Source organism: Struthio camelus, chromosome 37 (assembly GCF_040807025.1).
Source record: "Struthio camelus isolate bStrCam1 chromosome 37, bStrCam1.hap1, whole genome shotgun sequence".
In the NCBI taxonomy this organism is placed as follows: Eukaryota; Metazoa; Chordata; class Aves; order Struthioniformes; family Struthionidae; genus Struthio; species Struthio camelus.
In genome coordinates this window covers 419233-433836 of record NC_090978.1, presented here as the reverse complement: position 1 = coordinate 433836, position 14604 = coordinate 419233, and the positions used below count along the sequence as shown (strand labels likewise).

General features: G+C 56.7%; 1 protein-coding gene across 1 annotated transcript in view; it reads right to left on the bottom strand.

Moving 5' to 3' along the window:
• LOC138063887 (mucin-2-like) overlaps positions 1–12850 on the bottom strand; it is a 32420-nt gene extending 19570 nt beyond the window's left edge. The window contains exons 1-4 of the mRNA XM_068924001.1: positions 12779–12850; positions 8693–8861; positions 5800–6708; positions 3958–4401 (exon numbers count right to left, since the gene is read on the bottom strand). Of these exons, the coding sequence (XP_068780102.1) occupies positions 3958–4401; positions 5800–6708; positions 8693–8861; positions 12779–12850 (1594 nt within the window). The remainder of the gene's footprint in view (positions 1–3957; positions 4402–5799; positions 6709–8692; positions 8862–12778) is intronic.
• Positions 12851–14604: the final 1754 nt, after the last annotated feature.

Genomic DNA, 14604 nt, shown 5'->3' with positions numbered 1-14604 from the left:
AGGTGTTGGTGATGAGGGAGGCTGGAGAGGTGTCCGTGGTGGAATCGGATGCAGCTGTGGTCGTTACGAGGAGAGTGGGAGTCGAAGTGGGAGAGGTGTTGGTGATGAGGGTGGCTGGAGAGGTGTCCGTGGTGGATTCCGATGCAGCTGTGGTAGTGGTACGTAGTGTAGAAGTGGACGTGGGAGAGGTGTTGGTGATGAGGGTGGCTGGAGAGGTGTCCGTGGTGGATTCGGATGCAGCTGTGGTAGTGGTGTGGAGAGTGGACGTGGGAGAGGTGTTGGTGATGAGGGTGGCTGGAGAGGTGTCCGTGGTGGATTCGGATGCAGCTGTGGTCGTTACGAGGAGAGTGTGAGTCGAAGTGGGAGAGGTGTTGGTGATGAGGGTGGCTGGAGAGGTGTCCGTGGTGGATTCGGATGCAGCTGTGATAGTGGTGTGGAGAGTGAAAGTGGAAGTGGGAGAGGTGTTGGTGATGAGGGTGGCTGGAGAGGTGTCCGTGGTGGATTCGGATGCAGCTGTGATAGTGGTGTGGAGAGTGAAAGTGGAAGTGGGAGAGGTGTTGGTGATGAGGGTGGCTGGAAAGGTGTCCGTGGTGTATTCGGAGGCAGGTGTGGTAGTGGTGTGGAGAGTGTGAGTCGAAGTGGGAGAGGTGTTGGTGATGAGGGTGGCTGGAGAGGTGTCCGTGGTGGATTCGGATGCAGCTGTGGTAGTGGTGCGTAGTGTAGAAGTGGAAGTGGGAGAGGTGTTGGTGATGAGGGTGGCTGGAGAGGTGTCCCTGGTGGGTTCCGATACAGCTGTGGTAGTGGTGTGGAGACTGGGAGTCGAAGTGGGAGAGGTGTTGGTGATGAGGGTGGCTGGAGAGGTGTCCGTGGTGGATTCGGATGCAGCTGTGGTAGTGGTGTGGAGAGTGGAAGTGGGAGAGGTGTTGGTGATTAGGGTGGCTGGGGAGGTGTCCGTGGTGGATTCGAATGCAGGTGTGGTATTTATGACGAGAGTTGAAGTGGAAGTGGGAGAGGTGTTGGTGATGAGGGTGGCTGGAGAGGTGTCCGTGGTGGATTCGGATGCAACTGTGGTAGTGGTGTGGAGGTTCGAAGTGGGAGAGGTGTTGGTGATGAGGGTGGCTGGAGAGGTGTCCGTGGTGGATTCGGTTGCAGCTGTTGTAGTGCTGCGTAGTGTATAATTCGAAGTGGGAGAGGTGTTGGTGATGAGGGTGGCTGGAGAGGTGTCCGTGATGGATTCCAAGGCACCCATGGTCGTTATGAATAGAGTGGAAGTGGAAATGGGAGAGGTGTTGGTGATGAGGGTGGCTGGAGAGGTGTCCGTGGTGGATTCGGATGCAGCTGTGGTCGTTACGAGGAGAATGTGAGTCGAAGTGGGAGAGGTGTTGGTGATGAGGGTGGCTGGAGAGTTGTCCGTGGTGGATTCGGAGGCAGGTGTGGTAGTGGTGTGGAGAGTGGGAGTCGAAGTGGGAGAGGTGTTGGTGATGAGGGTGGCTGGAGAGGTGTCCGTGGTGGATTCCGATACAGCTGTGGTAGTGTTGTGGAGAATGTGAGTCGAAGTGGGAGAGGTGTTTATGATGAGGGTGGCTGGAGAGTTGTCCGTGGTGGATTCCGTTTTAGCTGTGGTAGTGGTGTGGAGAGTGGACATCAAAGTGGGAGAGGTGTTGGTGATGAGGGTGGCTGGAGAGTTGTCCGTGGTGGATTCCGTTTTAGCTGTGGTAGTGGTGTGGAGAGTGTGAGTCGAAGTGGGAGAGGTGTTGGTGATGAGGGTGGCTGGAGAGGTGTCCGTGGTGTATTCCGTTGTGGCTGTGGTATTGGTGTTGAGAGTGTGAGTCGAAGTGGGAGAGGTGTTGGTGATGAGGTTGGCTGGAGAGGTGTCCGTGGTGGATTCCGATACAGGTGTGGTAGTGGTGTGGAGAGTGGAAATCGAAGTGAGAGAGGTGTTGGTGATGAGGGTGGCTGGAGAGGTGTCCGTGGTGGATTCGGATGCAGCTGTGGTAGTGGTGCGTAGTGTAGAAGTGGACGTGGGAGAGGTGTTGGTGATGAGGGTGGCTGGAGAGGTGTCCGTTGTGGATTCGGATGCTGCTGTGGTAGTGGTGTGGAGAGTGGGAGTGGAAGTGGGAGAGGTGTTGGTGATGAGGGTGGCTGGAGAGGTGTCCGTGATGGATTCCAAGGCACCCGTGGTAGTTATGAGGAGAGTGGAAGTGGAAGTGGGAGAGGTGTTGGTGGTGAGGGTGGCTGGAGAGGTGTTCGTGGTGGATTCGGATGCAGCTGTGGTAGTGGTGTGGAGAGTGTGAGTCGAAGTGGGAGAGGTGTTGGTGATGAGGGTGGCTGGGGAGGTTTCCGTGGTGGATTCCAAGGCATCCGTGGTCGTTATGACGAGAGTGGGAGTGGAAGTGGGAGAGGTGTTGGTGGTGAGGGTGGCTGGAGAGGTGTCCGTGGTGGATTCGGAGGCAGCTGTGTTCGTTACGAGAAGACTTGAAGTCGAAGTGGGAGAGGTGTTGGTGATGAGGGTTGGTGGAGAGGTGTCCGTGGTGGATTCCGTTTTAGCTGTGGTAGTGGTGTGGAGAGTGGGAGTCGAAGTGGGAGAGGTGTTGGTGATGAGGGTGGCTGGAGAGGTGTCCGTGGTGGGTTCCGTTACAGCTGTGGTAGTGGTGTGTAGAGTGTGAGTCGAAGTGGGAGAGGTGTTGGTGATGAGGGTGGCTGGAGAGGTGTTCGTGGTGGATTTGGATGCAGCTGCGGTAGTGGTGTGGAGAGTGGGAGTCGAAGTGGGAGAGGTGTTGGTGATGAGGGTGGCTGGAGAGGTGTCCGTGGTGGATTCGGATGCAGCTGTGGTAGTGGTGTGGAGAGTGGGAGTGGAAGTGGGGGAGGTGTTGGTGATGATGGTGGCTGGGGAGTTGTCCATGGTGGATTCGGATGCAGCTGTGGTTGTGGTGCGGAGTGTAGAAGTGGACGTGGGAGAGGTGTTGGTGATGAGGGTGGCTGGAGAGGTGTCCGTGGTGGGTTCGAAGGCATCTGTGGTAGTGGTATGGAGAGTGGGAGTCGAAGTGGGAGAAATGCTAGTGATGAGGGTGGCTGGAGAGTTGTCCGTGGTGGATTCAGTGGTAGCTGTGGTAGTGGTGTGGAGAAAGGAAGTGGAAGTGGGAGAGGTGTTGGTGATGAGGGTGGCTGGAGAGGTGTCCGTGGTTGGTTCCGATACAGCTGTGGTAGTCGTGTGCAGAGTGGGAGTGGAAGTGGGGGAGGTGTTGGTGATGAGGGTGGCTGGGGAGGTGTCCGTGGTGGATTCGGATGCAGCTGTGGTAGTGGTGTGGAGAGTGTGAGTAGAAGTGGGAGAGGTGTTGGTGATGAGGGTGGCTGGAGAGGTGTCCGTGGTGGATTCCGATGCAGTTGTGGTAGTGGTGTGGAGAGTGTGAGTCGAAGTGGGAGAGGTGTTGGTGATGAGGGTGGCTGGAGACGTGTCCGTGGTGGGTTCCGATACAGCTGTAGTCGTTACGAGGAGATAGGGAGTCGAAGTCGGAGAGGTGTTAATGATGAGGGTGGCTGGAGAGGTGTCCGTGGTGGATTCGGAGGCAGGTGTGGTAGTGGTGTGGAGAGTGTGAGTCGAAGTGGGAGAGGTGTTGGTGATGAGGGTGGCTGGAGAGGTGTCCGTGTTGGATTCGGATGCAGCTGTGGTCGTTACGAGGAGAGTGGGAGTTGAAGTGGGAGAGGTGTTGGTGATGAGGGTGGCTGGAGACGTGTCCGTGGTGGATTCCGATGCAGCTGTGGTAGTGGTGTGGAGAGTGGGAGTGGAAGTGGGAGAGGTGTTGGTGATGAGGGTGGCTGGAGAGGTGTCCGTGGTGGGTTCGGATGCAACTGTGGTAGTGGTGTGGAGAGTGGGAGTCGAAGTGGGAGAGGTGTTGGTGATGAGGGTGGCTGGAGAGGTGTCCGTGGTGGATTCGGATGCAGCTGTGGTAGTGGTGCGTATTGTAGAAGTGGACGTGGGAGAGGTGTTGGTGATGAGGGTGGCTGGAGAGGTGTCCGTGGTGGATTCGAAGGCAGGTGTGGTAATGGTGTGGAGAGTGGAAGTGGGAGAGGTGTTGGTGATGAGGGTGGCTGGAGAGTTGTCCGTGGTGGATTTGGATGCAGCTGTGGTAGTGCTACGTAGTGTAGAAGTCGTAGTGGGAGAGGTGTTGGTGATGAGGGTGGCTGGAGAGGTGTCCGTGGTGGATTCCGATACAGCTGTGGTCGTTACGAGGAGATTGGGACTCGACGTGGGAGAGGTGTTAATGATGACTGTGGCTGGAGAGGTGTCCTTGGTGGATTCGGAGGCAGTTGTGGTAGTGGTGTGGAGAGTGTGAGTCGAAGTGGGAGAGGTGTTGGTGATGAGGGTGGCAGGAGAGGTGTCCATGGTGTATTCGGAGGCAGCTGTTGTTTTTAGAAGGAGAGTGAGAGTCGAAGTGGGAGAGGTGTTGGTGATGAGGGTGGCTGGAGAGGTGTCCGTGGTGGATTCGGATGCAGCTGTGGTAGTGGTGCGTAGTGTAGAAGTGGAAGTGGGAGAAGTGTTGGTGATGAGGGTGGCTGGAGAGGTGTCCGTGGTGGAATCGGATGGAGCTGTGGTCGTTACGATGAGAGTGGGAGTCAATGTGGGAGAGGTGTTGGTGATGAGGGTGGCTGGAGAGGTGTCCGTGGTGGATTCGGAGGCATCTGTGGTAGTGGTGTGGAGAGTGGAAGTGGGAGAGGTGTTGGTGATGAGGGTGGCTGGAGAGGTGTCCGTGGTGGATTCGGAGGCAGCTACTGTTGTTAGAAGGAGAGTGGGAGAGGAAGTCGGAGAGGTGTTGGTGATGAGGGTGGCTGGAGAGGTGTCCGTGGTGGATTCTGGTGCAGCTGTAGTCGTTACGAGGAGATTGGGAGTCGAAGTCGGAGAGGTGTTAATGATGAGGGTGGCTGGAGAGGTGTCCGTGGTGGATTCGGAGGCAGGTGTGGTAGTGGTGTGGAGAGTTTGAGTCGAAGTGGGAGAGGTGTTGGTGATGAGGGTGGCTGGAGAGGTGTCCGTGGAGGATTCGGATGCAGCTGTGGTAGTGGTGCGTAGTGTAGAAGTGGAAGTGGGAGAGGTGTTGGTGATGAGGGTGGCTGGAGAGGTGTCCGTGGTGGATTCGGATGCAGCTGTGGTAGTGGTGCGTAGTGTAGAAGTGGAAGTGGGAGAGGTGTTGGTGATTAGGGTGGCTGGAGAGGTGTCCGTGGTGGGTTCGGATACAGCTGTGGTAGTTGTGTGGAGAGTGGGAGTGGAAGTGGGAGAGGTGTTGTTGATGAGGGTGGCTGGAGAGGTGTCCTTGGTGGATTCCGATACAGCTGTGGTAGTGATGTGGAGAATGTGAGTCGAAGTGGGAGAGGTGTTGGTGATGAGGGTGGCTGGAGAGTTGTCCGTGGTGGATTCCAAGGCACCCGTGGTCGTTATGACGAGAGGGGAAGTGGAAGTGGGAGAGGTGTTGGTGATTACGGTAGCTGGAGAGGTGTCCGTGGTGGATTCGGAGGCATCTGTGATAATGGTGTGGAGAGTGGAAGTGGGATAGGTGTTGGTGATGAGGGTGACAGGAGAGGTGTCCGTGGTGGATTCCGATGCAGCTGTGGTCGTTACAAGGAGAGTGGAAGTTGAAGTGGGAGAGGTGTTGGTGATGAGGGTGGCTGGAGACGTGTCCGTGGTGGATTCGGATGCAGGTGTGGTAGTGGTGTGGAGAGTGGGAGTGGAAGTGGGAGAGGTGTTGGTGATGAGGGTTGCTGGAGAGTTGTCCGTGGTGGATTTGGATGCAGCTGTGGTAGTGCTACGTAGTGTAGAAGTCGTAGTGGGAGAGGTGTTGGTGATGAGGGTGGCTGGAGAGGTGTCCGTGGTGGATTCCGATACAGCTGTGGTCGTTACGAGGAGATTGGGAGTCGACGTGGGAGAGGTGTTAATGATGACTGTGGCTGGAGAGGTGTCCTTGGTGGATTCGGAGGCAGGTGTGGTAGTGGTGTGGAGAGTGTGAGTCGAAGTGGGAGAAGTGTTGGTGATGAGGGTGGCAGGAGAGGTGTCCATGGTGTATTCGGAGGCAGCTGTTGTTTTTAGAAGGAGAGTGAGAGTCGAAGTGGGAGAGGTGTTGGTGATGAGGGTGGCTGGAGTGGTGTCCATGGAGGATTCAGATGCAGCTATGGTACTGGTACGTAGTGTAGAAGTGGAAGTGGGAGAGGTGTTGTTGATGAGGGTGGCTGGAGAGGTGTCCGTGGTGGATTCGGATGCAGGTGTGGTCGTTAGTAGGAGAGTGTGAGTCGAAGTGGGAGAGGTGTTGGTGATGAGGGTGGCTGGAGAGGTGTCCGTGGTGTATTCGGAGGCAGCTGCTGTTGTTAGAATGAGAGTGGGAGTGGTAGCGGGAGAGGTGTTGTTGATGAGGGTGGCTGAAGAGGTGTCCGTGGTGGATTCCGATGCAGCTGTGGTAGTGGTGTGAAGAGTGTGAGTCGAAGTGGGAGAGGTGTTGGTGATGAGGGTGGCTGGGGAGGTTTCCGTGGTGGATTCCAAGGCACCCGTGGTCGTTATGACGAGAATCGAAGTGGAAGTGGGAGAGGTGTTGGTGATGAGGGTGGCAGGAGAGGTGTCCGTGGTGGATTCGAAGGCATCTGTGGTAGTGGTGTGGAGAGTGGAAGAGGTCGAGGTGTTGATGATGAGGTTGGCTGGAGAGGTGTCCGTGGTGGATTCCGATGCAGCTGTGGTCGTTACGAGGAGAGTGGGAGTCGAAGTGGGAGAGGTGTTGGTGATGAGGGTGGCTGGAGATGTGTCCGTGGTGGATTCGGATGCAGCTGTGGTAGTGGTGTGGAGAGTGGAAATCGAAGTGTGAGAAATGCTAGTGATGAGGGTGGCTGGAGAGGTGTCCGTGGTGGATTCAGTGGTAGCTGTGGTAGTGGTGTGGAGAAAGGAAGTGGAAGTGGGAGAGGTGTTGGTGATGAGGGTGGCAGGAGAGGTGTCCCTGGTGGATTCGGATGCAGCTGTGGTAGTGGTGTGGAGAGTGGAAGTGGGAGAGGCGTTGGTGATGAGGGTGACAGGAGAGGTGTCCATGGTGTATTCGGAGGCAGATGTTGTTTTTAGAAGGAGAGTGAGAGTCGAAGTGGGAGAGGTGTGGGTGATGAGGTTGGCTGGAGAGGTGTCCATGGAGGATTCGGATGCAGCTGTGGTAGTGGTGCGTAGTGTATAAGTGGAAGTGGGAGAAGTGTTGGTGATGAGGGTGGCTGGAGAGGTGTCCGTGGTGGAATCGGATGCAGCTGTGGTCGTTACGATGAGAGTGGGAGTCAATGTGGGAGAGGTGTTGGTGATGAGGGTGGCTGGAGAGGTGTCCGTGGTGGATTCGGAGGCAGCTACTGTTGTTAGAAGGAGAGTGGGAGAGGAAGTGGGAGAGGTGTTGGTGATGAGGGTGGCTGGAGAGGTGTCCGTGGTGGATTCTGGTGCAGCTGTGGTAGTGGTGTGTAGTGTAGAAGTCGAAGTGGGAGAGGTGTTGGTGATGAGGGTGGCTGGAGAGGTGTCCGTGGTGGATTCGAAGGCAGGTGTGGTAATGGTGTGGAGAGTGGAAGTGGGAGAGGTGTTGGTGATGAGGGTGGCTGGAGAGTTGTCCGTGGTGGATTCCAAGGCACCCGTGGTCGTTATGACGAGAGGGGAAGTGGAAGTGGGAGAGGTGTTGGTGATGAGGGTGGCTGAAGAGGTTTCCGTGGTGGATTCGGAGGCAGGTGTGGTAGTGGTGTGGAGAGTGGAAGTGGGATCGGTGTTGGTGATGAGGGTGGCTGGAGAGGTGTCCGTGGTGGATTCCGATGCAGCTGTGGTCGTTACAAGGAGAGTGGGAGTCGAAGTGGGAGAGGTGTTGGTGATGAGGGTGGCTGGAGAGGTGTCCGTGGTGGATTCCGATGTAGCTGTGGTAGTGGTGTGGAGAGTGTGAGTGGAAGTGGGAGAGGTGTTGGTGATGAGGGTTGCTGGAGAGTTGTCCGTGGTGGATTTGGATGCAGCTGTGGTAGTGCTACGTAGTGTAGAAGTCGTAGTGGGAGAGGTGTTGGTGATGAGGGTGGCTGGAGAGGTGTCCGTGGTGGGTTCCGATACAGCTGTGGTAGTGGTGTGGAGAGTGGGAGTGGAAGTGGGAGAGGTGTTGGTGATGAGGGTGGCTGGAGAGGTGTCCGTGGTGGATTCGGATGCAGCTGTGGTAGTGGTGCATATTGTAGAAGTGGACGTGGGAGAGGTGTTGGTGATTAGGGTGGCTGGAGAGGTGTCCGTGGTGGATTCGAAGGCAGGTGTGGTAGTGGTGTGGAGAGTGGAAGTGGGAGAGGTGTTGGTGATGAGGTTGGCTGGAGAGGTGTCCGTGGTGCATTCGGATGCAGCTGTGGTCGTTACAAGGAGAGTGGGAGTCGAAGTGGGAGAGGTGTTGGTGATGAGGGTGGCTGGAGATGTGTCCGTGGTGGATTCGGATGCAGGTGTGGTAGTGGTGTGGAGAGTGGGAGTGGAAGTGGGAGAGGTGTTGGTGATGAGGGTGGCTGGAGAGTTGTCCGTGGTGGATTCAGTGGTAGCTGTGGTAGTGGTGTGGAGAAAGGAAGTGGAAGTGGGAGAGGTGTTGGTGATGAGGGTGGCAGGAGAGGTGTCCCTGGTGGATTCGGATGCAGCTGTGGTAGTAGTGTGGAGAGTGGAAGTGGGAGAGGCGTTGGTGATGAGGGTGACAGGAGAGGTGTCCATGGTGTATTCGGAGGCAGATGTTGTTTTTAGAAGGAGAGTGAGAGTCGAAGTGGGAGAGGTGTGGGTGATGAGGTTGGCTGGAGAGGTGTCCATGGAGGATTCGGATGCAGCTGTGGTAGTGGTGCGTAGTGTAGAAGTGGAAGTGGGAGAAGTGCTAGTGATGAGGGTGGCTGGAGAGGTGTCCGTGGTGGAATCGGATGCAGCTGTGGTCGTTACGATGAGAGTGGGAGTCAATGTGGGAGAGGTGTTGGTGATGAGGGTGGCTGGAGAGGTGTCCGTGGTGGATTCGGAGGCATCTGTGGTAGTGGTGTGGAGAGTGGAATTGGGAGAGGTGTTGGTGATGAGGGTGGCTGGAGAGGTGTCCGTGGTGGATTCGGAGGCAGCTACTGTTGTTAGAAGGAGAGTGGGAGAGGAAGTGGGAGAGGTGTTGGTGATGAGGGTGGCTGGAGAGGTGTCCGTGGTGGATTCTGGTGCAGCTGTGGTAGTGGTGTGTAGTGTAGAAGTCGAAGTGGGAGAGGTGTTGGTGATGAGGGTGGCTGGAGAGGTGTCCGTGATGTACTCGGATGCTGCTGTGGTAGTGGTGTGGAGAGTGGGAGTGGAAGTGGGAGAGGTGTTGGTGATGAGGGTGGCTGGAGAGTTGTCTGTGGTGGATTCGGATGCAGCTGTGGTAGTGGTGCGTAGTGTAGAAGTCGAAGTGGGAGAGGTGTTGGTGATGAGGGTGGCTGGAGAGGTGTCCGTGGTGGATTCGGATGCAGCTGTGGTAGTGGTGTGGAGAGTGGGAGTGGAAGTGGGAGAGGTGTTGGTGATGAGGGTGGCTGGAGAGGTGTCCGTGGTGGGTTCGAATACAGCTGTGGTAGTGGTGTGGAGAGTGGGAGTCGAAGTGGGAGAGGTGTTGGTGATGAGGGTGGCAGGAGAGGTGTCCGTGGTGGGTTCCGATAGAGCTGTGGTAGTGGTGTGGAGAGTGGGAGTGGAAGTGGGAGAGGTGTTGGTGATGAGGGTGGCTGGAGAGGTGTCCGTGGTGGATTCGGATGCAGCTGTGGTAGTGATGTTGAGAGTGTGAGTCGAAGTGGGAGAGGTGTTGGTGATGAGGGTGGCTGGAGAGTTGTCCGTGGTGGGTTCGGATGCAGCTGTGGTAGTGGTGTGGAGAGTGGGAGTGGGAGAGGTGTTGGTGATGAGGGTGGCTGGAGAGGTGTCCGTGGTGGATGCCGATGCAGCTGTGGTAGTGGTGTGGAGAGTGGGAGTCGAAGGGGGAGAGGTGTTGGTGATGAGGGTGGCAGGAGAGGTGTCCGTGGTGGGTTCCGATAGAGCTGTGGTAGTGGTGTGGAGAGTGTGAGTCGAAGTGGGAGAGGTGTTGGTGATGAGGGTGCCTGGAGAGGTGTCCGTGGTGGATTCGGATGCAGCTGTGGTAGTGGTGTGGAGAGTGGGAGTGGAAGTGGGAGAGGTGTTGGTGATGAGGGTGGCTGGAGAGGTGTCCGTGGTGGATTCGGATGCAGCTGTGGTAGTGGTGCGTATTGTAGAAGTGGACGTGGGAGAGGTGTTGGTGATTAGGGTGGCTGGAGAGGTGTCCGTGGTGGATTCGAAGGCAGGTGTGGTAATGGTGTGGAGAGTGGAAGTGGTAGAGTTGTTGGTGATGAGGGTGGCTGGAGAGGTGTCCGTGGTGGATTCCGATACAGCTGTGGTCGTTACAAGGAGAGTGGGAGTCGAAGTGGGAGAGGTGTTGGTGATGAGGGTGGCTGGAGAGGAGTCCGTGGTGGATTCGGATGCAGGTGTGGTAGTGGTGTGGAGAGTGGGAGTGGAAGTGGGAGAGGTGTTGGTGATGAGGGTTGCTGGAGAGTTGTCCGTGGTGGATTTGGATGCATCTGTGGTAGTGCTACGTAGTGTAGAAGTCGTAGTGGGAGAGGTGTTGGTGATGAGGGTGGCTGGAGAGGTGTCCGTGGTGGATTCCGATACAGCTGTGGTCGTTACGAGGAGATTGGGAGTCGACGTGGGAGAGGTGTTGGTGATGAGGGTGGCTGGAGAGGTGTCCGTGGTGGATTCGGAGGCAGCTGTGGTAGTGGTGTGGAGAGTGTGAGTCGAAGTGGGAGAGGTGTTGGTGATGAGGGTGGCTGGAGAGGTGTCCGTGGTGGAATCGGATGCAGCTGTGGTCTTTAGGAGGAGAGTGGGAGTCGAAGTGGGAGAGGTGTTGGTGATAAGGGTGGCAGGAGAGGTGTCCGTGGTGGGTTCCGATACAGCTGTGGTAGTGGTGTGGAGAGTGGAATTCGAAGTGGGAGAGGTGTTGGTGATGAGGGTGGCTGGAGAGGTGTCCGTGGTGGATTCGGATGCAGCTGTGGTAGTGGTGTGGAGAATGTGAGTCGAAGTGGGAGAGCTGTTGTTGATGAGGGTGGCTGGAGAGGTGTCCGTGGTGGATTCCGATGCAACTGTGGTAGTGGTGTGGAGAGTGGGAGTCGAAGTGGGAGAGGTGTTGGTGATGAGGGTGGCTGGAGAGGTGTCCGTGGTGGATTCCGATGCAACTGTGGTAGTGGTGTGGAGAGTGGGAGTGGAAGTGGGAGAGCTGTTGTTGATGAGGGTGGCTGGAGAGGTGTCCGTGGTGGATTCCGATGCAACTGTGGTAGTGGTGTGGAGAGTGGGAGTGGAAGTGGGAGAGGTGTTGGTGATGAGGGTTGCTGGAGAGGTGTCCGTGGTGGATTCAGATGCAGCTGTGGGAGTGGTGTGGAGAATGTGAGTCGAAGTGGGAGAGGTGTTGGTGATGAGGGTGGCTGGAGAGGTGTCCGTGGTGGATTCGGATGCAACTGTGGTAGTGGTGTGGAGAGTGGGAGTCGAAGTGGGAGAGGTGTTGGTGATGAGGGTGGCTGGAGAGGTGTCCGTGGTGGATTCGGATGCAGCTGTGGTAGTGGTGCGTATTGTAGAAGTGGACGTGGGAGAGGTGTTGGTGATGAGGGTGGCTGGAGAGGTGTCCGTGGTGGATTCGAAGGCAGGTGTGGTAATGGTGTGGAGAGTGGAAGTGGGAGAGGTGTTGGTGATGAGGGTGGCTGGAGAGTTGTCCGTGGTGGATTCCAAGGCACCCGTGGTCGTTATGACGAGAGGGGAAGTGGAAGTGGGAGAGGTGTTGGTGATGAGGGTGGCTGAAGAGGTTTCCGTGGTGGATTCGGAGGCAGGTGTGGTAGTGGTGTGGAGAGTGGAAGTGGGATCGGTGTTGGTGATGAGGGTGGCTGGAGAGGTGTCCGTGGTGGATTCCGATGCAGCTGTGGTCGTTACAAGGAGAGTGGGAGTCGAAGTGGGAGAGGTGTTGGTGATGAGGGTGGCTGGAGATGTGTCCGTGGTGGATTCCGATGTAGCTGTGGTAGTGGTGTGGAGAGTGTGAGTCGAAGTGGGAGAGGTGTTGGTGATGAGGGTTGCTGGAGAGTTGTCCGTGGTGGATTTGGATGCAGCTGTGGTAGTGCTACGTAGTGTAGAAGTCGTAGTGGGAGAGGTGTTGGTGATGAGGGTGGCTGGAGAGGTGTCCGTGGTGGGTTCCGATACAGCTGTGGTAGTGGTGTGGAGAGTGGGAGTGGAAGTGGGAGAGGTGTTGGTGATGAGGGTGGCTGGAGAGGTGTCCGTGGTGGATTCGGATGCAGCTGTGGTAGTGGTGCATATTGTAGAAGTGGACGTGGGAGAGGTGTTGGTGATTAGGGTGGCTGGAGAGGTGTCCGTGGTGGATTCGAAGGCAGGTGTGGTAGTGGTGTGGAGAGTGGAAGTGGGAGAGGTGTTGGTGATGAGGTTGGCTGGAGAGGTGTCCGTGGTGCATTCGGATGCAGCTGTGGTCGTTACAAGGAGAGTGGGAGTCGAAGTGGGAGAGGTGTTGGTGATGAGGGTGGCTGGAGATGTGTCCGTGGTGGATTCGGATGCAGGTGTGGTAGTGGTGTGGAGAGTGGGAGTGGAAGTGGGAGAGGTGTTGGTGATGAGGGTGGCTGGAGAGTTGTCCGTGGTGGATTCAGTGGTAGCTGTGGTAGTGGTGTGGAGAAAGGAAGTGGAAGTGGGAGAGGTGTTGGTGATGAGGGTGGCAGGAGAGGTGTCCCTGGTGGATTCGGATGCAGCTGTGGTAGTAGTGTGGAGAGTGGAAGTGGGAGAGGCGTTGGTGATGAGGGTGACAGGAGAGGTGTCCATGGTGTATTCGGAGGCAGATGTTGTTTTTAGAAGGAGAGTGAGAGTCGAAGTGGGAGAGGTGTGGGTGATGAGGTTGGCTGGAGAGGTGTCCATGGAGGATTCGGATGCAGCTGTGGTAGTGGTGCGTAGTGTAGAAGTGGAAGTGGGAGAAGTGCTAGTGATGAGGGTGGCTGGAGAGGTGTCCGTGGTGGAATCGGATGCAGCTGTGGTCGTTACGATGAGAGTGGGAGTCAATGTGGGAGAGGTGTTGGTGATGAGGGTGGCTGGAGAGGTGTCCGTGGTGGAATCGGAGGCATCTGTGGTAGTGGTGTGGAGAGTGGAATTGGGAGAGGTGTTGGTGATGAGGGTGGCTGGAGAGGTGTCCGTGGTGGATTCGGAGGCAGCTACTGTTGTTAGAAGGAGAGTGGGAGAGGAAGTGGGAGAGGTGTTGGTGATGAGGGTGGCTGGAGAGGTGTCCGTGGTGGATTCTGGTGCAGCTGTGGTAGTGGTGTGTAGTGTAGAAGTCGAAGTGGGAGAGGTGTTGGTGATGAGGGTGGCTGGAGAGGTGTCCGTGATGTACTCGGATGCTGCTGTGGTAGTGGTGTGGAGAGTGGGAGTGGAAGTGGGAGAGGTGTTGGTGATGAGGGTGGCTGGAGAGGTGTCCGTGGTGGATTCGGATGCAGCTGTGGTAGTGGTGCGTAGTGTAGAAGTCGAAGTGGGAGAGGTGTTGGTGATGAGGGTGGCTGGAGAGGTGTCCGTGGTGGATTCGGATGCAGCTGTGGTAGTGGTGTGGAGAGTGGGAGTGGAAGTGGGAGAGGTGTTGGTGATGAGGGTGGCTGGAGAGGTGTCCGTGGTGGGTTCGAATACAGCTGTGGTAGTGGTGTGGAGAGTGGGAGTCGAAGTGGGAGAGGTGTTGGTGATGAGGGTGGCAGGAGAGGTGTCCGTGGTGGGTTCCGATAGAGCTGTGGTAGTGGTGTGGAGAGTGGGAGTGGAAGTGGGAGAGGTGTTGGTGATGAGGGTGGCTGGAGAGGTGTCCGTGGTGGATTCGGATGCAGCTGTGGTAGTGATGTTGAGAGTGTGAGTCGAAGTGGGAGAGGTGTTGGTGATGAGGGTGGCTGGAGAGTTGTCCGTGGTGGGTTCGGATGCAGCTGTGGTAGTGGTGTGGAGAGTGGGAGTGGGAGAGGTGTTGGTGATGAGGGTGGCTGGAGAGGTGTCCGTGGTGGATGCCGATGCAGCTGTGGTAGTGGTGTGGAGAGTGGGAGTCGAAGGGGGAGAGGTGTTGGTGATGAGGGTGGCAGGAGAGGTGTCCGTGGTGGGTTCCGATAGAGCTGTGGTAGTGGTGTGGAGAGTGTGAGTCGAAGTGGGAGAGGTGTTGGTGATGAGGGTGCCTGGAGAGGTGTCCGTGGTGGATTCGGATGCAGCTGTGGTAGTGGTGTGGAGAGTGGGAGTGGAAGTGGGAGAGGTGTTGGTGATGAGGGTGGCTGGAGAGGTGTCCGTGGTGGATTCGGATGCAGCTGTGGTAGTGGTGCGTATTGTAGAAGTGGACGTGGGAGAGGTGTTGGTGATTAGGGTGGCTGGAGAGGTGTCCGTGGTGGATTCGAAGGCAGGTGTGGTAATGGTGTGGAGAGTGGAAGTGGTAGAGTTGTTGGTGATGAGGGTGGCTGGAGAGGTGTCCGTGGTGGATTCCGATACAGCTGTGGTCGTTACAAGGAGAGTGGGAGTCGAAGTGGGAGAGGTGTTGGTGATGAGGGTGGCTGGAGAGGAGTCCGTGGTGG